We start from the raw sequence: 22,933 nt of genomic DNA on the forward strand, positions 1-22,933 counted from the left end.
ACACACTTTCGCATTTATAATATTAGTATGGATGGATAGTGACGGGCGACGCGTAGTGATGATGGGGTTCCCAAACTAGCAAAATTTTCGATATATTCGATATATTCGTAACAAAATATTCGCAAATATTTTTACATTGTACTTGCCTATTCCCTTTTCATTTCCATACATAGCGATAACACCACACACCACACCTCAGCCGCGCGGCTTGTCTGGATTTGGAATCTAACCTCAAACCTTGAAAGGTTTCGCGTATCGTTTTTCTTTGGCTGGTTTTTTTGCACACTACCTTTGCCATTATTTTTCATGTATATTTGTGGGATTACAGAATATACTTAGGTACTCGTATTAGGAACGTGTATTTACTAATATTAACTTCCATAGGATCAATAACTTTTCGATTCAGAAAAAACAATTTGGACCAAAAAAATAAACATAATATCTACAATCTACAATTATTTAGTCATGAATTTGGTGTGCGCTTTCAAACAAAGTAAAATTATATAAACATAAGTTACTCAAAATAACTGACAGGTTTCACAAGTATTAATAACATAATTATTATGATATATTCACAAAACAAGTATATACAACTTGCTTTAACGGTGAAGGAAAACATTGTGACGAAACCTGTAGGTCGATTTCGTAAAACCTGCATCAATCATTATTACAATCTCAATTGTTGTGATTGGCTGAATTTCTGCGATTCTTGTTCCAACAATGCATTGTAGCCAATAGTGAGCGAGTGATGACCAATCAGAGGTGATTGCGATTGTGACATTGTAGCTGTCATTCTGCCACAATCGAGTAACTGCATGCCTGAAAGTTCTCCATAATGTTCTCAAAGGTGTGTGTAATCTGCTAATCCGCATTCGGTGAGAAACCCTTCTCATTCTAAGAGGAGACATGTCCTCAGTAGACAGCGGCAATGAGCTGATCAAGATGATGACGATTGGTTCAGTAATTGGAAAAAAAGGAACTATACAACGTTCAATACAAGGTGCTAATTAAGTATCTTATTTTTAGTACATCGTATACTACCGCGGCATACGGCAGCCATCAGAACGTGCTGTTACGGCTAGACACCCTTGGCAGACCGCCTAGCTCCACGGGCTCCTATGCAACTATAGCCAGTCTGCACAAGTTTCCCTTCGGTAAGTAGCTACTTTTACTATTTTAATGTTTCCTCTTCTCATAATAGTTTTTTCACATTTAAAAACCAGCCAAGTGCAAGTTCTACGTACATAAGGTTCCGTACCACCTCATGTATCTTCTAGTAGATAAATAACAAGATAGACGCATTAGTAATAAAAAACAAAGCGCTAAAATGGTATGGTAGTGCTTGACAAAATCAACAAAAAATACAGAACCCTAATATATTATGTTAGCTAAGCTGATGTTTGCGAGATCGTTCGCGTGGAATTAGGTTTTTAAAAATCCCGTGGGAACACTTTAATTTTCCGGGAAAAAGTAGCCTATGTCACTATCTAGGTCTTCAACTATACCCATGCAAAAAATGACGTCAATCTGTTGCTCCGGTGCGACGTGATTGAAGGATAAACCAATAAACCAAGAAACAAACATATACTTTCGCATTTATAATATGGGCAGGGACTAGATGGATTACCCGCGACTTTGCCCGCGTAGATTTAGGTTTTTAATCCCGTGGCAACTCTTTGATTTTTCCGGGATAAAAATGTAGCCTATCAGTCAGTCAGTCTATCATGTAGCAGATCAGTTCAGGCCTAGTTTCAGGTAGTTCATACGAACCTACGCACAAGATTTGATATTTTTCCGAAGGAGTATGGTAGACTTATTACAATCTGACCAATTTTAAAAATTTGTATATTATATTACCGTTTTCGAGATAAAGCTGAAAAAAACTACTTCCAAAAAGGCAGAGATGGAAGGAGAATTAGGTTAATGGTGGCTTAATACTACGTGAATATTATGTTAATAGAAGTAGTGTAACTACAAACATAATTAATTTAATTTTTATGCGAGTGAAGCTTTTGGGAAAATTTATAATCGTATCAATGGATACGATTAAGAGTATGGGAATAATTTTGGAGTTGTGAAATGTCCCAACTCCAAAATTATTCCCATACTCTTTTAATACATTTTTTAAATCGCTATGATAAAGAGAATTTCCACTAGCGCTTTTCAAAAGCTGATTATGAATAATGAATGATTGCACAATATGGACCCCGGACTATCCTTTTATCGATATTAAAACGGGCAGGAATTAAATTTTTGTATTGCACCTTTATCGGCTTTCAACAGCGTCAGTTGGGTCTATTATTATTTATTCATTTGAGAACAATTTCACTCGAAATAATCAATTTGCATTTGTACGTAGTTCCTTTGTACTGGTTTAGCCCATTGCAAATTAATAAACGGCCTAGCTTAATAATTTATTTTAGTTGTTTCATTCAAAGGAATTTGTTTATTAAATGTGAAACTTATTTTTTTGTTGTTTCCATCAACCACATAAAATAAAACTTAAAAATAGAATTCCATGGGTTTATTTCATGGGTCTATTATAGAATGTTTTTTATCGAAGGTTGCAGCCGAAGCGATTGACGTATGGTTACTAAACACAACGAAAATGTATGGCGCCGCTTCCGAGCTCAAACACACTTTCGCATTGATAAAATAACATGGGTATTGGGTAGTGATTCGCAATGAAGAGGGCGACGCGACGGCAGCGACGCGCGACGGCGCGGCGGCCTAGTGATTAAAACATCGGTCTCCAATTCGGGGGGTCTGGGGTTCAATCCCCAGCACGTATTTTAAATCGGAGTTGTGTGATTTCAAAGTATGAGTTTCAAAGTTACACGGGCTCGTTGAAAATTGAAAACTACTTATTTTTTATGAAAATCTGACAAAACACAGATACAAACTATTATTTGTAGGATCCAATAATAATCTGTAAAATATTTTTCTAATATTTGTTTTATTCAAATATTAGTCAAACTCAAATAATATGTAGAGCGCTTCGAATACATACACTTGTCTTAAAACGTTTGAATTTGAATAAAATCTAAAATTCTAATATAGCAGTGCTTTCTGCCTATATAAAGTTTATGACAATATTTTTATCTCTTTTTCTTTTGTAATCTTTAGTAAGTAAATAAAAAAAGATGTTCACAAAACAATTTCTTTCAGGAAGTCGAAGATCTCCGTCTCCATACGCTACAACTCATATCGGCGAACACATCTATGCCAAGCCCGAGTCGAGGGTTTCCTACTACGCAGCTTCCAACCTAACACATGTTTCACAGGTCTGTGCATTGTGCAGCTTTCTTTAAACTTTACTAATTAGAAATGGACTTTGTAAAAAGACCTTTATCTTTGGGCGAGTTTGGTAAAAATATTCCGGTACAATGCCACTTGGGCCTACGACGTTGATATTAAGATTGTTGGTGATCCAAAAAGGTGTCGATATAAATTACATGACAGTAGTAGTTACTATGAGTAGGTTAGTACGGGCTATGGCACATCCCTATTATTGTTTCGATAACTTTGCCAACTATCTCCAATCACCTATATCACAGGTTTTTGTTCTAGACATCAAATAGTAGGTAGTGATATTATCCTTGTGGTTAAGACGACAGCCTCCCGGGCATTTCTAACTTTATGGAGTTATGTGCGTTATTTATGCAATTAAATATCACTTTACAATAAGGCTGACATATATAAATGTAAAAGCGTGTTAATATTTTTTTTAAATACTTCCTTTAACGGTACAGGAAAACATCGTGAACAAACCGGCATGTATGAGATTTTTCGTAATCTACATCTATACTTCTATACTATTATCTATATCTATATCTATACTATTATATAAAGAGGTAATGTCGTTAAGTTTGTTTGTAGCGGGTAATCTTTGGAACTACTGAACCGATTTTAAAAATTCTTTCACCAGTAGAAAGCTACATTATTCCTGAGTGGCATAGGCTATACGGGATCTTTAAAAACCTAAATCTACGCTGGCGAAGCCGCGGGGATCAGCTAGTGTTGTATAAAGTGCGCACTTGGCCGGCATGGTAGACTATGCCCAAAACCTTCTCATTCTTAGAGGAAGACCCATGCTCAGCAGTGAGCTAGCGATGGGTTTATGATGATGCAGCTTAAGGTACATATTATACTCAGCTGAAAAGTGATCCAATCGAAGTCATACTGCATTGCAGTCATTATAAAATGGAAAACAATACGCAGGAATACTAAATAGTCACTTGTATAATATAATTGAATCCTGATCTTAATAAACTAAACCATGCTTTAATATGCTGTTTCAGGAAAACATAGTAAGTTACCTAAACCCCAAATTAATCTAGGACCTGCGTAATGTCCGACCATTGTCCGACCTATAAAAATAGGTAGTTTAAGAGCCACAATTACGAACCAACCTTCCTCTATTCCTCTAATAAATTAGAACCTTACTACTACATGGCTTGTGTAGATCGACGCAAATAAATTCTTACTACAGAGTCCGTGGTAAGTGGAGTGGAGTCATGCTACGAAAATACATTTTGCAGTTATTATTATTATTATTTTTTTTATTTATTATTTAATTAGAACGGCCATAAAGCCCAATTACACTAATTAAACTACGAGTACTAACTAACATAATTAATATACTTACAAAAAATTGTTAAAATTATAAATTTTAAAAAGCAAAATTATAAATTTTCACAAAAGTGCAAGATCTGACCCATGAGGTTAGCCCATTTGTCCGCAAATATGTCACAGCGAGGAGACTCCTTCAGCAGCGCGTTGAGCGCAGCCAAAGTGCGCGGTATGGGTGACCTGGAGCGCGCTACCGACTAAACGGACTTACGAAAAATTTGGAGCGGTGGCGGAGATAGCTGTAATTAGAGGGTGCATAAACGCAGCAGAGCTTGTTGTGCAGTTCAGAGCAGTCGATCACAGTTATGTGCATTTTGAGCAATTAAGTATCACTCGCTTTATCGATGAATGAAAACGTCGTGAGGAGAGTTTTCCATAATGTTCCCAAAGTGATGTGAAGTTTGCCAATTCGCACTTGGCCAGTGTGGCCTATAGGCTATATGTCACGTGCATAGTATAATATGACTAAAACGTTTCTCACTCTGACAAAAAACCCGTGCTCTGTAGAGAGGCTGCAACGGGTTGATCATGATGATGATGAGCTTCACCACGCTGATACAATCATCGGCAAGCCAGTCATTATAGACATAGCTACAGAATACTTAATTACTTTTCAGGTACAGAAGGCTCACCCAATAGTATCTCTTATTACGATGCCATAAAGTGCAATTCAGCTCATGCAGCACTGCGGCCTAAGAGTTGATGCCATTTGGATTTCAGCTTTAACAATATCCTATCAATTTTTTTCACCTTTGTCAGACTGCCAATTTTCACATAGGTAGGTTGGTATACACTAGGTTCGCAGGTCTGTCTACTGTCTGGCTGTTCCAAAAGTATTTCCCGCGAGGGTAAACTTGTAGCACAACTTTCTATTATGAAGGGGAAATATTATAATGATATATATTTTTCAATAAAGTTACAATACCTACTCACGATAATATCATATTTTCCAATTCTGTTGAATTCAAAACAGTGATAATCCTGGTCTTCTTACCTCTTGACATGAGTTTCCCGAGTTCCAAAATGCAGTACAAAAGTAAACGGGCACAGAAACGTTACTTACAATAATATTATCTTTGATTTAAAACTATTTTGGTTCATGTCTGCAACTTTTCATACAGGCGGGTCCAAAACTTCAATTTCTAGATTCGTTCTCTATTATATTTTTTCAGTCATCATTCTCTTATAAAACATGGCTTGAAAAAAGAAAAAAGACATATTTTTTGCAGAGACTTTTTCCGAAATTTTTGTTTATTACAAACATTATGACATTCATCATAGGAAATTATTTCATTTGTGGAACTATACAATTTTTTTTTTAAAAGCCCACAAAACTAAATAGAAAGATTAGAAGATGGCTTTATTGTATATTTTATCCGACAAGAGCCACTTTCTTGAAACTTTTTGAGCGTCGTGGAAGATTGAATTGCGCAGAAAATGAGCCCTTTACCTCATTAAGGATCCAATTTGAGCGAGATGCAACCCCCTTCAGGTGATACAAACGTAATGCAATTAGCGATCTTCTTGGCTTCACTCTCGTATTGCTACACTGGAAGGATTAACATTTTCATTAAACTGTGTTTCTTGTGTGTTAATTAAATTGCATGGCATAACAAACGTACTTTCATAAAATTTGCAAGATTATAATAATGAAATATTTTGTTATTTTTGTTATGAATTTCTACAAAGTTTTTTTAATAGAAAATATTACATTAAACCTTAAGCTAGCCATATCTAATTACTATATAAATCATGCCCGCGTGGAATGGTGCCAAGAATACTGCCTGCATTTCTATGTAAAAAATCCGTTACAAATTATGTATTTCAATTCTAAAGTGAAGACTCAAACGTGCGACACTTTGATCACTTTTAAACTATGTGTTTTGTTCTCGTATCTTCTGTCTACTCATCAGCAAGCACGAATTTTAATTTTATATAGCATACAACTTATTTGCTGAATATGAGTACATAGGCTGTTTACAATAAATTATAACTAAGTATAAGCGATCTTCATATTCTACTACATATTTAGCATGCAAATATTCAATACTCATTAAGAAATCTACACGGATAATCCTACTACTGAACTATTACTTCTGAACTATTTATTGTAAAAGTAAATTTTAAGTATCTGTGTTAATTATTTTATTACATTCATAATATACTTACTTATACAGTGTTATCTTTATTTACTTTAACTTGTCCCTTCTAGCGAATTGATAACTCTTGATTATTAGGCTTGGCACGGAACGGCATTTTTAATTTGCAACCCCTTTTGTTCGTGAATTTATCGCGCCGTTGAAAGTCTTCTGGAAATATGAATTAGTGTCCTTTACGCAAGGTGCTAACGAAGGTGGAAGACGTAACTGGATACCTTTTTCTCACCAATTGCTGCTAATTAATTGCTCTTTCGCTGAAATCTTATTATATTTGAAAGTTAAAAAAATTGTTCAGATGTTCTCTTTATAATGTAAAGGCCAGATTTTTAAAAACACCTACGGATTAGGTGGTGGATTGATATTTTGTACAAACGAAGTCGCGATCATTCGTTATACTAGATAATTAATTATTAGATAAATAAACAAAAGATACAAATAGAATTTACTGATAATTTTTCTTTGAGAGACGTTTACGAATAATATTTTCGATAAGAATTATATCCGATAAATAGACAAAAGGTACAAGCAGAACTTACTAATAGTTTTTCTTTGAGAGCTGTTATTGATTCACCTGTAGTGCAGTTGTTATAGTTAAAGCATAAATACATTAGAGTAAGGAAGCGAAATCTGGCATAAGTCCAGAGATCTGCTTCACGGCCGGTCTCTTGAGTATATACATCTGCATTCTGCAGTTTAAAAATGCACTGCAGTTAGAAAACTGGAGTATCTCCTTGATAGCTTAGGAGATTATCTTTTTAATTAAAAAAACTAAATCTTTCCAAGAACTCTGTTATTATTATCCTAATAATATTATAAATGTGAAAGTGTGGATGTTTGGATGTTTGTTACTCAATCACGCAAAAACGGCTGAACGGATTTGGATGAAATTTGAAATGGAGATAGATTTTTACCTTGGATTAACACGTAGGCTACTTCTTATCTCGGAAAATCAAAGAGTTCCCGCGGGATTTTGAAGGGCAAAGTCGCGGGCATCAGCTAGTAATAATACAATGAAGCTCAGTAATGAATTGCGAAATGGGAACATCAGCTAGTAATAATACAATGAAGCTCAGTAATGAATTGCGAAATGGGAACATCACCCCATTACCAAGTTATTACTGAGCACGGGTCTTCTCTCTACCACGCTGGTCAAGTGGGGATATACAGACTTCACACACCTTTGAGAATATTACGGAGAACTCTCAGGCATGCAGGTTTCCTCACGATGTTTTCCTCCACCGTTAAAGCAAATTAAATTTAATTGCTTAAAACGTGCTTAACTCCAAAAAAGTTAGAGGTGCGACCCAGAATTGAACCCTCGGACCCCCGAATACGAGGCCGACGTCAACCACTAGACTATGTAACCTAGGAGACAAAAATCTATAGTATAAAACACTATTATTAAAAAGTTTTATTGCTATTAGCCCTTAGCTGGCCGGTTTGACTATAAATGGGTCCAATTTCTTTTTTCCACCAGCAAACCGTGAACAAAGATCGGATAACGGATCCAGCAGAACAGCTCCGTTACCTCACGACACCTAGGTCGAACATTCGCCTTGAGATTCTGGTCCATGAAGGCACCTTCGGCAGGGTCTACAAGGGCGTGTTTAAACGAGGCGACACCTATGAAGAGGTTTTAATTAAGACTGTTTCAGGTAAGTTGCCACATTACAAGAATTGAACGTGTTACTGTGCGGTTTTGTGGCCGCTATTTCAGTGACGTCAGCACTAGACTGAAGTTTCGAGCTGATGGTATATTTTTATTTCGGCTGACGTCAAAATGACGTCATTTCGATGTTAATGAGACATGGTTCCAGCGCTATAGCAATTTGCGGCACTTATAAGTAAGAGAATCTCGTTAATATCCCTGGAAAAAAGACAACACCAAAGTTTTTCAATAACAATATTCATTAATATATATAAGTTATTCCTTCGCACATTTAGAAGCAGCATCAGCGTTGCAAGCAGCACTGCTAGTGGCTGAAGGACTTCGACTTTGCGGTTTGCTTCACGGCAATGTTCTTGCGCCGATGGCTGCTTGCGCAGAAGAAGCCAGGAAACCTTTCATAGTTTATTGCTGTGTTTCACATTCTTCTAATCTCAAGAGGTGCGTAAGGTCCCAAGTATACTGTAACACATTGATAGCAGAAATTCTAGTCTTGCTCGATAGTATAGCGATAGTATAGTAACAAAACGTTCTACTGATAGTTAAATTAATTGCTTCGGCCTTGCTTTTCTTTTCCAAATTGGAATAATGATACAGGATTTAAGAACTTTGGGAAAAAATTCGCACAGTTTATATTATGTTTAAAAAAAAAGTAGATACAGGACGCGGCTGAAAGTGATGTACGTCGGCCTTTAGAATTAAATTTCGGCTTTGTAGAGCGTTGTCTCTGTCACTCATACGTCTCAACGACAGGGACAACGCTCTACAAATATGCTATCTCCTTAGGTCCCTTCTAAAGGTTGATGTACATTATTTTCGGCTGCGTACTGTAGGTATGTACGTTACTGAACGACATATTCCTTTATGTTTTCTTTTTCTAATTGACACAGAATCAGTGGTAAATAATTACCCAAATGATGTGGAAATTGTGAAATAATTTTCGTCCCTCAACAATATTCAAAATCACCGAAAATCCCGTAATGATATAGAATTTGTGTGCAATGAACAATAACCGCTCGTTGACCACGCTGGAATTATTAATAGGGGTCTTGTTCACGATTCCATATTATAAGGTACCTATATCTGATTTAAAAATTCATATTTAATTTGAAACAATTATTCAATCTTCATTATAATATTAACTATGCGCCCTAGATCAGGGTAGGTATTACGGATGAGGATAATTGAAGGTATAAGATACGGTATTAGAAATATCTAATTTAATTGCCAATATTATATTAATTGACTTCAAAAATTTAATAGTAAACAATTCATAAAATGTATGTTATGTATTTAAATTTTCCAATTAACAGCCGCACTCAGAGTCACTTAATCGTTACTTAAGTTTAGTTAAAACGAGACAGAGCTATATGTTTCACATAAATCTGTCTCGTTTTAACTCAATCTTAAGTAACGATTAGCGACTCTGAGTACGGCGATAAGATTCAAATATTTGCTTACCAACAAGTAAAACAAAAAATTAAAAACACGACTGGTCTGCTATACTATTTTTTTAAAATAATTTATAGCCAATGTCGTGTAGGATGATGATACCCCATACGTCCAAATCTGTTCAGGCATTTAGATGTTATGGTAGAACAAAGAAACTGACACACATATAGACGCCCCGCACACCCGCACAGCCCCCGCGCTAATCCGCTGTGGGATAGCGCGAGTGACTTGCCGATGATTGGGGTGTCCCCCCCGCCTCATACCTCGATTCGACCTGTTGGGTATTATACATTCAACCCTGAAAACATTTAATATATAAACTTTACTCATAATTAAGATTTTTTTTCCAAACTCAAATTATTTATTTAGATTTTTTTTTTTAAATGAAAATATTACAATAAAACTTAATGCTAGCCTTATCTAATTACTATACAAATCATGCCCGCCTTGAATGGTGCCAAGAATACTGGCTGCATTTCCGATGCCAGCCCTTCTGTCACCAGATGAGGCTATTAATCGCGGTAAAATGTCTCGTGAGTCGTGAAATTTTTTTAGCACTAAGACTCCATTAAGATTGTAATATTTAGTTCGCACATATACACAAGAGCATGGAAGCTATTCCAATATTAACACTCGTGTACACAGGTTTCTAACATCATGTCGGCTGGGCCATCAAGCAGCACCGGCCACTAGAGAGTTGGTAGATTTAGGAGCACAAGTCGCCTGTGGCCTGGCGTACTTACACGTACAACGGCTTGTACATACGGACATTGCAGCCAGAAATTGCATGTAAGTATCATATAATAGCGATATCTAGAACATGTAGAATTTCATTGTAAACTTACAGCTTTATTGATACTATTAAATTTTCTAGGAACATAGTGAAATGACGCGAAATACCATGAAAATAAAATTATATTGCAGATATCACAAACGAAATCTAAACTAGGTGTCTCACAAGGCACACAACGTGTACCGCTTAGTTTCTTTTTTTTCATTGAAGAAAATGCAAATAAAATTTTGAAGTAAAAGCATGCAAAAGCAAGAAATCCTTGAAAGCCCAGTACTATACATTAGTATTATCGAGAAAGCATTACAAGAGGCATGCTTTCTGGATAAAATATTTTTTTTGCTTCTTGCAAATTTTGACAAAGCTATTTTTTTGGTCTTTATAAATCCAAATTTAATTATTTCCTGTAACAGAGTGGACGAGAAATTAAGACTGAAAGTGGCAGACAACGGGTTGTCAAGGGATCTGTTTCCTGATGACTACCATTGTCTTGGAGATAATGAGAATAGACCAGTCAAGTGGATGGCTCCAGAATCCCTGCTTCAGAATCAGTATACGACCGCGTCAGATGTGGTAAGATGTTATTGGCAGTTTAGTACCTATTTACAAATTGCGTTAAACCTTTTCTGGTGAATTGTTCAGCACAAAGATGTGACTTCTTGTAGCGTATTTGTTTCTGTATGACTGTATATTGATTGGTATAATGGTTGTAATTATTAATAATGCTGTATCACCCCTTCACGTGTAAAATAATTAAATACTATATAATTTATTAATAATATAATTTATATATAATATTAAATAATAATTAACTAAATAAATTGACAATCTATATTGATCGTTATTTCTGCAGTGGTCGTTAGGAATAACTCTATGGGAACTAGCAACACTGGGAGCATCGCCTTTAGCTGAGTTAGATGCAGCAGATGTTGGAGCCTTCCTCAATGGAGGGTACAGACCCTCTCAACCTCACAACTGTCCTGATGAGTTGTAAGTCTATGCTAACTTATCTATTTTTATAACTTCAATTTTCTTGTCATGTCAATCATTATTATGTTGATTTCTTCTATTTCTCATTTTTCTAATTTTTATTTTAATAAAATTTTACACTGGTGTTCTCCATTCTGTCAGGTATGGTCTAATGTCGTGGTGCTGGACAACATCACCATCAGTACGGCCGACTGCTCCGCAACTTTTAGCAGCTCTTCATGATTTTAGACAAACGCTCAGTACATATATTTAATACTCAGAATCTTTAAAAGTTAATAAATTCTCTTTTATCTTTAGACTAATAAGCGAACTCTCTATCTCAGACTTTCAAAATTTATAAATATGAATGAATATCCAATTTTACTTAATCTTAATATTATAATCTCAAGATTTTATTATTAAGATTAAACTGGTAAGATCAGATCTTTTAAGATAATCTTCTTAACATAGGCCAATATCTTCTTCTTGCTTTACTAGTTTCATTCCTCTTATTTCAGGAGATACCAATGTGCCTACCATATTATTTTTAAACAAATAAAAAAAACAATTTTATTATATTTGGTGACGAAAACTTCAATCTAAATGTATCTGCTGAAAATAAAATTGTCTCAATTTTGAAATAATTCAAGTTTATTTAACGTCCAATAAAATAGGTTATTCAAAATGAATAGGTAAGCATTAAGTAATGAATGAAGATTAATTTATACTTATTTCAGGTTAGTCAAAACAATTGATGCATCATTTATTTACAAAATATTATTACAAAATAAACGATGTCAAATCAATTTAATTCTAATTAAACAATTTCTTGAGAAAACATACTGTGAATTTTTAAATGAGAAAGTGATAATGATGAAATATATTATGTAATTAGAGTAACAATTTATTTAATGGATGATGATTTTATGTAAGATAGAACTGAATTAAGATAGATAGTACCGAAAATTATATGACTCAAAGTGAATTCTTAGAATTCTCCTAATCACCAAAAGTGATAATATGCATTATATAAAAAAAACAAGCGTTTACATAGGAATCGAAGATGATCGATAGAACCTAAATTAGAATAAGCATTTCATTAAGTAAAATGGGTTAAGTAGAAAAAACGGAGAGCTTTGAAAAGTAAGAGGTCGTATGAAAGGGTAATTGAAATATAAAAAATCACAGAAGTGAAGTGTCCCATCGACAATGATGCATAATTTTTCCAAAGAATTTAAACTGAAAATATTCATTAAATTTAGGTAGGTGTACATAAAAATAATGTTTTATAAGTAAATGAATTTGTAACTATAGAGTAACATACTAAGGCAACATAACAACGTGTACATACAAAGTCGATGCAAACGGAATTAATTTTTTTATGAGATTAATTGAATAGTATTACGGAGTTAAATGTAATAGTTTCAATATATTGGTGGTATTCAGTAAAGTTAGTAATTGTAAGCTAGGTTAGAGTTCCTGAGGACATTCAAGTCCGTCCAGGCCGGCAAAAGGATTAACACCAAAACAGTAGTTAGTCATGGTATCATTATCGAATTGGTTTTGATGGATTATTTCAATAGCCTTTCCCAAAAATATTTATAAATATCAAAGTAATAAAACCATACTGATTTCGATAGGATTAAATGAGATCAAATTAAAAAGGAGACATTTATGTTTTAAAAGACAGTTATAAAAAGCCACAAAAATAATCCCTTATAGCCAAAGTTCGATAATAACCGTGCACAGAAATAATTGTCTATTAATCAAGGTTTATACATAAATAATATTGTCATATTACACCTATTTTATGTAAATGAATTACTGACAAAATAGTGAATGTTGTAAATATTAATTGATGTCAATCTGTTTATAAGTAACACATTAAAGAGTTATTAAAATTTTGTACATTAATATCTTTTACGCTATTGAAAATATTAATACATCAATCACAATTCACAATACAAATAGGTACTACCTACTACTAAAAATATTTAACTAATAGAACATATGGTACAGCAATCAACTAAATTACCTCAATCTCATAAATTATGTGGCAAAATCAAAATTTAACGCGAAAGTTTTTCGAAATGAACTTTTCAATTATAACTCCGCATAACATTACGGGAAGCAATTTCATCTAGTCTATAATGTATGTATGATAACTTGATCAAACTCTTGCCTGGCATGTTTGCCAAAAAGGGCTTCGAGTGTTTTAGAAGAGAGTAATTTTGCTTTTAATATTTACCGCATTTTCTTTTTGTTTAATATCTTTATTTAGAGGATTTTGAGGTGAATCATCCTAAAGAATGATAGTTGTAAGCTGATTTTCAATCGATTTCGAATTTATATGAGTAGCACGTGTAATGTTTCATGTTCATCTTCTGAAATGAGGTATTTTTTTTTCAGACTTTTTATTTCCTTAAACAACTAATGACGATATTTTAAGCAGTAATCCATAGACTAAAATTGTTTTAATTTCATAAAGTGTTTACATTTCTATAGTAAGTATAACGAGTAAGATACGATTATACAATAAGCGAATTTTATTTTGGTTGCTTAACCAAATTAACACATTAAGTTTTGTTTGCTCATTCACATACTACCTCTTAAATGTTTTATAATATTGAAGTCATGCACAGAAATATAATTATTTATAATTTCAACAATGTTTATGCAATTTTAATATTCTGATTTTTGTTTTGTTAAATCTAGTTGTTTGTTTAAACACCTCATTAATATAATTATGTCGTTATAGTTTCGATAGCATTGTATCTATCATCAAATTGTACTCTAAATAGTTTCTTTGAACATGCTTTTATAATGTTATATTTTAACGCGTTATGGAATATACAGGGTGTTATCGTGTAACTCCTAGGCATTTCATGCGAATGGTAGAACTAATATTTTAAAAGTTATTTATTAATTTGCGCTCTACTGAGCTTTAGTTTTAAGGTAAGTATTATATACGTTTCTTGTGAAATCGGTGTTTTGAATCTATGTACTTTCATCTCTACTATAAACTCTACGTATTTTTAAAATATTATAATTTAAAATTGGCCATAGATCGCTAGAAGCGCTATCCATTTCTAGCTATAAGTTCTACTTAATACTCAAAATGAATTTTAAAATTAAGGTCAACCAAAGAACTAATTATAAGTCCAATTTTTCTAATTAATCTGTCATTCTAATCATAAAGTATTGATACCAAAGATTAATAACAAATTGCTTTGGGTTCAGGGAATCTTACACTTTTAAAACATCTATAATAATCACCCAATTTTAACTAGTTTGATCTGAATTACGCAGTATCAACAGTTTTAATTATTGTAAATTCAATTTAATTTTATTGTTTAATTTAATAGGTATTTTAATTTGGGCTTATAGTACTATTTTCATACTATTTTTTTATTCGTATTATTGATTGTATTTCGTCACAGTTTATCTTTGTACTAGTGAAATCCTTTCACTAAAATCATTGTCTTTCATTTCAATACAGCTTGTAACAATATCAATTACTGTAATATCAAACATTTTCCTACTTAGTATTGCTGTTCATAGGCTTTATTACAATCTATAATAAAGGGTACAATACGCATATTGTACATTGTTAAATTTCATAGTAACAAAGTACTTACCTACACCGTATATTGCTCAATGTTCAAATGTTCATGAATTCCCAAATTCATCCTTGAATTACATGTGAATCCTAAATTAATGTATCTAATATTAATTAATAATGTAAGTAGAATTGCTATGTTATGCTTATTGTTTGAATATTTAGTTACTGTTATTTTACTATGTTTCTTCTTTGATTAACGTAAGATTAACTGTAATAACCTTGATATTATTACTAAGTATGTATTTTATTACAAAGTCCACAAATTATGCGCTATATGCTACCTAATATAATAGTTTATTACTGTAATATCTGTTTATTATGTAAGTATTTAAATTAAGATACCTACCCAAAATAAAATTTCGTTTAACTTTTTGTTTAATATTTATATTGATAACTTTTGTATGGTGCAAGTATCGAAATATAAAATTGGTGCAAGTTATCAACTTTTACGATATACTGACTTTATGCCCCTTTAGGGATTGAATTTTCAAAAATCCTTTCTTAGGGGATGTCTACGTCATAATAGCTATCTGCGTGGCAAACGGCCCGATTCGTCCAGTAGTTTGAGCTATGCCTATGCGTTGACCTAGATCAGTCAGTCAGTTAGTCAGTCAGGTTTTTGTTTCTATATTTTATAGATTTGTTAGGTTAATTTTGTTTATCAATATTGGAGGTCGGTAGTTTACACTTCTACTTGTTCGGACTCCGTTATAGCATAATAATGTATTAGTAATATATCAAAATATTATTCCATAAAAAGTAATAGTAAAAATACTTTATTTTCTAGTCTTCTTTCAAGCAGTGCTTTTTTCTGTCTTATTAAAAAAAAATTAACATTAACAAAAATGGTACGAAAATAGATATGAGTGATTTGAATGTCAGACAATTCGACGGTGAGTGCCAGATGATTGTGATTGTATTATGTCATATTAGAGAGAGAGCCAGCGCGTGTCAGACCTTCTTTATTTTATAAAAGCTAAAAGTTTCTCTGTGTATTGTCCCCAACACTGGGAGGAACGTTTGTTTGGGTTTTTGTTTGGATCATGGTGGCTTTGGGGGATAATAGGTAATAAAGGTTTAAAAAATCTTACGTCAAGGGTACCTGGCAGGGGTTTGCCATGATACTAAGTATCTGGCAATGCATAACGTGATTTATAGTACTATTCTGAAAAAATATAAAAAAATAGACTTTATATTTTGACGTAAGATTTTTTATACCTTTTATTACCAAAGCCACCATGATCCAAACAAACATCCAAACAACCGTTCTTCCCTGTGTTGGGGACAACACGCAGAAAAACTTTCAGATTTTTAAAATAACGAAGGTTTGGCGCGCGCTGGCTCTTAGTCCATATGTTACGTGTCTATAAAGTTACTAGGAGAACCCACTTATAAGATTTTTGAATTGTTGTCTAAAAGTTGGTTTACTTCCTAAACTTTCAAAGGCGACAATGAAAATCGCGTTAAGTGGGTTCTACTGTACGCTTAGTACGAGATTTTATGTCTCACCAACGTTGATAGTATTCGAGTGTCGAAACACTTCCACGTTATAGTAAACTGGATCTTAACTGTCTTGTTTTATAGCTCAAGTTTGTCTACACATCTACAGTATCCAAGCCATACTCCAAGCGGAAACGTTGCGAAATTAAAATCAATGGCATTTTTGACTTTAATTCAAGGCATTTAGGTCCATTTTACTTTGACGTTATTGCGTTTCGACTCTCGAATTCTAGCAACGTTTGGTGAGACGTAAAATTTTATAGTAAACGTACTGTATGATGATGCTAGTTAGGTAGGTGTAAGTGAATGTATGTATTATGTACGCAATATAGCTTCTGTGAATTATAAGAACGAAACAAGATGTTATTTTACAATAAAATGTGCAGTTTTATTTACTTCACCTATTTCCCCTCATTTATTTATTCCCAGATTTCGATTATAATTAATGACAAAGGGAAAATACCTATAATTTATTTCCTTCTTTCATATGAACACAGGATTATGAAAAAGTTCATGAATGAGAAATGAAGAAACGAAATGAGCTTAGTGATTGATTTGCCTGCAATTTATCACGTGCTTGCCTAGTGAAAGAAAGCATCGTGAGACAATCTCGCCAAAAAAAAGTGTTGTTAAATAGAAAGGTATACTTAATATCAGTAAAGTATATAACATAAAGTATGACCCGGCAGAAAATATTGTACATCGACCTTTCGAAAGACATAGCGGCAGAGATGTCGTTGAGACCGACAAAACGTCACATAGGTATGAGTGACAGAAACAATGCTCTACCCATAGAGCAGAAACAAAGAGGAGATGTTGTATTAAGATTTCCCTATGAAATATCGAGTGACATTTTGCGGGGTGAGGGGTTGTGGAACGCCGCCCACTTCTCAATTTTCCATCTGCGGGTTAGTAGCAAAACTACTCGCTTAGCGACCTAACATCGATATCCCAGCAGCGGGGTCTTCTCCGTTTGACCTAGGCCAAAACGGGGGGTACGGGCCTCGAGGCATGGCCTCCTTGCCCGGGTGTGGCGCGGGGAAGAACGCTTCCCCGGTAACGTCCTTTAAGCCGTTGTCGGCTAAGGCCTGCCTTCTTGGCTTAGGGCCTCGAGGTCTCGGTTTTGTGTTGGGTCCAGGGCGCCCGTACTGTAGGCTGTAGGACATCGATATATTGATGTCACTACATAGTTCAGCTATCTCACACTAGATGTCAATAAGTGTAGAAACAATTTAATAATTACGTATAAAATTACTTACAAATGAAATGTGATACCATTCATAGCATCAGAACGTCTGTCTGAATAACTTTGACACGATAAAACACAACACTTCATCCTTTTGTTCTTAAAAACGCGAAAACACACCGATAATACGAGTCTCAATATATGTGAACCTGACGAACGCAGACAGCATACTAACTAAGGCCCCGCCCACAGTGATGACGTCAGGACCTAGTTGAAAATCACAGTGCACAGTTGCTTAGGCCAACTCCTCTTTGTTTCTGCTCTATGGCTCTACCCATCCCGGAAAAGTGCACATTCAGTTAATACTTGTTACACGCGCAATAATATGTAGGTGTGACACAAGGTGCCAACAATTTCAAAAAATTCCCATTGAGTAACACTGTTACTCAACGGGAATGTTTTGAAATTGGTGGCACCTTGTGTCATAGTGTTACACACGGGGCCTGTGACTCAACGGGAATACGAAGCCGAAATCTTTGCAAAAAGGGAAAAGAGATAACCATTTTCGATTGGAACAAAGTTGTGAGGGATTACCTGGGTCGCTGGCGCGGGGATTCCTGTTCTCTCCTGAGGAATCCTTTGATAGGGTCTTCCAATCACTTCAGGACGCTGTGTTGGTAAGCCCTGTAGATACTAGGTGAACAGACGACAAACGAGTCTCGGAGAGATGCTGGATGGTGGTGAAAGACCGCGCGGGTAGAAGTCCGTACAAGAGACCTATGTCCAACAATAAACGTCTAATGGTTGATGATGACTATGACATATCAATAGAAATAACTAGTAAAGGTTACGTGTGTGGTTAGTGATTGTTGATGACAAATAGGATTTTTTATTGGAAAAGGACTGCAATATTACATCTTGAGGATCACAACACACTAATTTGGTGTAAGTAATAAACGTAATAAAAAACGCGGTTGGGGAAAAATAAGAGTGGACGTAGGTAAATCAGTGCGGCACCAGCAAAGACTCTCCAGCTGTCGGCAGAACAGTTTACGTAGTTTATCATATTACAATTAACACCGGCAACCATACCCACGCAGCTGCTGATAGCAAACCAGTCAACAGAAAAGCTGCAAAGCTTCGACAGGTTTATTCAAAATTAGTAGTAGAAAGTATCTTAACTCTGTAAACTCATCGCACTTGTAATTCTAAAAGTAAGTATCACAAACTAAGTATATAATAACAGAGAAACCTTCGCCGAAAGTGTTACATAGACTACTATATTACTTTATCCAAAAGGGACCTTTTTATGACGGCCCTGTCTCGTAGAGGCGGCGTAGCAGACAGTCTATTTGATATTGCATAAAGTATGACCCGGGCTCATGTAGTAGAGTAGACAATGTTACGGAATACGCCCGTATGTTATATTATCAATACACAACTCAATTTCTGCTTTTGCATTATGAAATGCAAACATTTTGGGAGCGGCGATACTTTGAATTTAGTATTCGTTCCGACTGTTATATTTTTCTGTTCTGAGTCCTTAGACTTTCATTATCATGTTAGTATGAGCGTGTAGGTAATTTTTTTCTTCTTCTCTTGTTTATATAACTTTTTTCAGTGCCAAATCAGCACAACGCACTTTGGCAGTCTCAAGTAAGTAACTAAAGGAGGCACAAAGGTTGGCCATTAAAAATCTTTCATTTAGCATGGATGCCCGTGGTGATTTGGTAATATCTCCACACATATTTGTCTGCATTTAAATCACGGCGAATCATGATTGTCTCACGTTTTATTACATGAAAATTCCCTCAAGATGATCTCTGACTTTGGCCATTTAGTAAAAGTTGACATCATAATAATCGCACAAATAGAACCTCAATATGCAACATGAATGCTTTTGTTGAGTACGTATCAATAATTAGCAGTTAGGTATCTATCTGTAAAGCCATGTTACTTAATTTGGAAAATTTGTACCAGTGTAGAATAAACTACTTTCATGTCTCTAGTTTTTGATGATCCGTATCTTCTAACTCGAACTAGTTGAGCGCTTTTCTAAAAAAGCACAATCGCTATAAACCGCTCAACATGTGAAAGGAATTAAAACGCTGCAGAAAAAAGCTATCGCTTATACCCTTTGGTGCTACGAGTGCGATGAAAATTTCGCCACGAGCCAAGTTCGTTAACCCAGCAATTCACTAAGCTAGGAGCCATTTTCTTCGCTTTGTGGAACTTTGAAAATTTCCGAAAACGTATTTTCCTGCGTCAACGCTAGAAAAATTGCAATCTCTCTGTGTACAAACAGCCCGCGGGAGGGCCCGCGACAAAGTGGCAATATTCTATCTCGACGGGGCTCCTCAAACAAGGGGATAGGAGTGAGAGGGAAATATGCAATTTCCGTTAACGCAAATGCGATAGAGTAGAGTTATTAATTGGAGAGAATTGACGGAAGTTCGGCTGGAGCCGTGTTTTTGACAAATTTCGCTTTGATACGGCGATTACTTTCACCTCAACGCTTCGAGGGTCGACTCTTTAAGTGAGTTGAGATAAATAATGTCTCAGACGACTTGCTTGCAAAAAGTGTAGACGTTTACGGGATAAATAAAAATTGATAGGGAGTTTGCCGTCAAAGTCCCTATAAATTAGTTAAATTATTTTGTTGACTTTGCTCAAACTTACATTTATATAAAACGAGACCGATTTATGTGTAACCCATAACTCTGTTTCATTTTGACAGGTAATGCCTGAGTAAGTGATATGTAGGTAGCTGGTACGTAAGAAAATGAGACAACCGTATAGCTCCGTAGCTAGTTTATTACTAACTGACTGTCATTGAGTGCAGACTAATATACATCAGTAAGTCAAGTAGGTTTATGATGTTAATATGAAAAGGGTATGGCAGATAATTAATTAAACCCATATCTCTATAATTAGATTTTACGCAAAATCATATTGTTCGGCTACACGTTTGTTGTCGGCCACGCCATGCACAGCCAAAAAATACTTAATAATAAATAAAAACCTTTTGTTTCAGACTCAGGTCCATAGTGTTAAGTTTACAAAAGATTTAAGTACCTAAGGTTGTATGTTAGTAATAATATTTCCTCATAATTCTTTAGTATAGTTAGTACTAAATGAATAAATAAAACTGCTTACTGTGCCAACAGCCAGCCAATACTTATTATCGAGCAGCCTATTTTATCTCTAATGGCGCTGTAAGAGTGAGGCAATCTTCTTACGGATGATGTCATAAAACCTATCAGATCTAGCCTCCATAGACATACCACTGGCATTACAATCCCTTGGCAGTCTCAATAGCATTCTGAAACTAAGTAAGTAGATCAAAAATATAAGTATTCAATGAAGATTTAAAAACAATTGGAGCATAAAAACGGATTTGGATGCATAACCCGTTGCGATGTGAAAATTTGAAAACAACAAATCGAACTCTCTCGTCACCCTTGCCCGTCCAATTCGCTTCGTAATTTAATTAATTTGATATAGACAAAGCTTCGTTGCGCTGTGACGTTCAGCGGCTCACGTAATCTGATTATTTTGATTGGTCTGCCGTTTAAAACCGAGCCTTTTTTGGTCCTCTGATCTCGGTTTGTGCCGTAATCATACAAAATGTCCAAATGCTTTAAAAAGTGGTAACTCTTTGATCTGCACACTGAATTTAAATCCGAAAAACCGTGTCAGTCATACACTTACTAGATGATGCCCGCAACTTTATCAAGGTGGATTTAGATTTCATAAAAATCCCGTGGCAACTCTTTGATTTTCCGGGATAGAAGGTAGCCTACGTCTTCAAGGTAGCTCTAAATCTCATCTTAAGCACAGATAATATTATACACCCTGACGACGTAATTAGGCTATAACCATTATTTATGAAATAGAAGATATGACAGTATCTATCATACAGAAATTGACTTATTAGTAATTTGCGAGTAAAAGATAGTACTTAACTAGGTTTTATATTATTATCATTTAAAACTGTTTAAACCAAATATTTTAGGTTTAAAATCTGTACTGCATCGCGGTTTGTAATTTCATCACATGACCACAGAACATGTAATTTTATATCTGCGATTATAACCACACAATACATCACACAACACAGCTTTTATCATTACTGGGGTGATAATAAACTGAACAAATGAAGTCTTAACGATAGGCGACAAAATCACGCGTATATTCCTCGTTAAAATATTAATGGCATACCGAGAGGTTATAGGTCAATAAAAAGTGTAAGTGTAACTAACACCATATCACGATAGGAAAAGTAAAACTTTAATGAATCAGCTTTCTTTATAGTCAAGGCTAACTCATATCTAGATATTATACATGTCTCACACCCGGCTTTACTGAGTCCCTGTGAAAAAGGACCCCGGAAGGGTTCGAAACTAGTCGGGCTAACGTCGACTAAAAACGTGAGTAAAGCCGGGTGTGAGACATGTATAATGGAAATCACTCACGATAATTTAAACGCTAGAACATACCTAGATATTTTTTTAATGAATTAATATTAGCAAGTTACTAATGTAATTTAAAAAATTCAAATCTACTGCTGTTTCTTTCTCTTAAATCTGTATTCATAATAATTTATGAATATAGTAAATATTACACACCTTAGTGAATTATCTAATAATTATAATGTATCTATATTTTGCTATAGGTACCCTTACATGGTCTCAAATGTATCTCATGTTATCCTTGTAAATGGATGCATGTGAAACGCAAAAGTAAAGAATAAAAGAAATAAAAGAAACCTTTAGACGCCACAGGTCGAGATGGCAGTCTGGGTATGGGGCGGGGGACCGGTGTGCGATCCGCACGTCATCCGCACTATCCGCACCGGGATATCGCGGGGGCAGTGCGGTTCCCACGTGATTTTTAAATATCCACGCAGACGAAGTCGCGGGCATCCTCTATAGTAAGCTATATTATGTGTGACCTT

The 22,933-nt window shown here is 34.8% G+C and overlaps 1 protein-coding gene across 3 annotated transcripts in view; it reads left to right on the forward strand.

The window, feature by feature from the left end:
• Positions 1-17,163, forward strand: part of Drl-2 (Derailed 2) — a 56,115-nt gene extending 38,952 nt beyond the window's left edge. For all 3 annotated transcript variants that reach the window (XM_069507238.1, XM_069507246.1, XM_034975929.2), the window contains 8 exons: positions 1,027-1,154; positions 3,169-3,284; positions 8,269-8,446; positions 8,736-8,898; positions 10,555-10,698; positions 11,113-11,272; positions 11,553-11,689; positions 11,831-17,163. In XM_069507238.1, coding sequence (XP_069363339.1) covers positions 1,027-1,154; positions 3,169-3,284; positions 8,269-8,446; positions 8,736-8,898; positions 10,555-10,698; positions 11,113-11,272; positions 11,553-11,689; positions 11,831-11,942 — 1,138 coding nt within the window. In that variant the 3' untranslated portion in view covers positions 11,943-17,163. The remainder of the gene's footprint in view (positions 1-1,026; positions 1,155-3,168; positions 3,285-8,268; positions 8,447-8,735; positions 8,899-10,554; positions 10,699-11,112; positions 11,273-11,552; positions 11,690-11,830) is intronic.
• The last annotated feature ends 5,770 nt before the right edge of the window (positions 17,164-22,933 follow it).

The sequence above is a fragment of the Maniola hyperantus genome, chromosome 2 (genome assembly GCF_902806685.2).
Source record: "Maniola hyperantus chromosome 2, iAphHyp1.2, whole genome shotgun sequence".
Taxonomy (NCBI): Eukaryota; Metazoa; Arthropoda; class Insecta; order Lepidoptera; family Nymphalidae; genus Maniola; species Maniola hyperantus.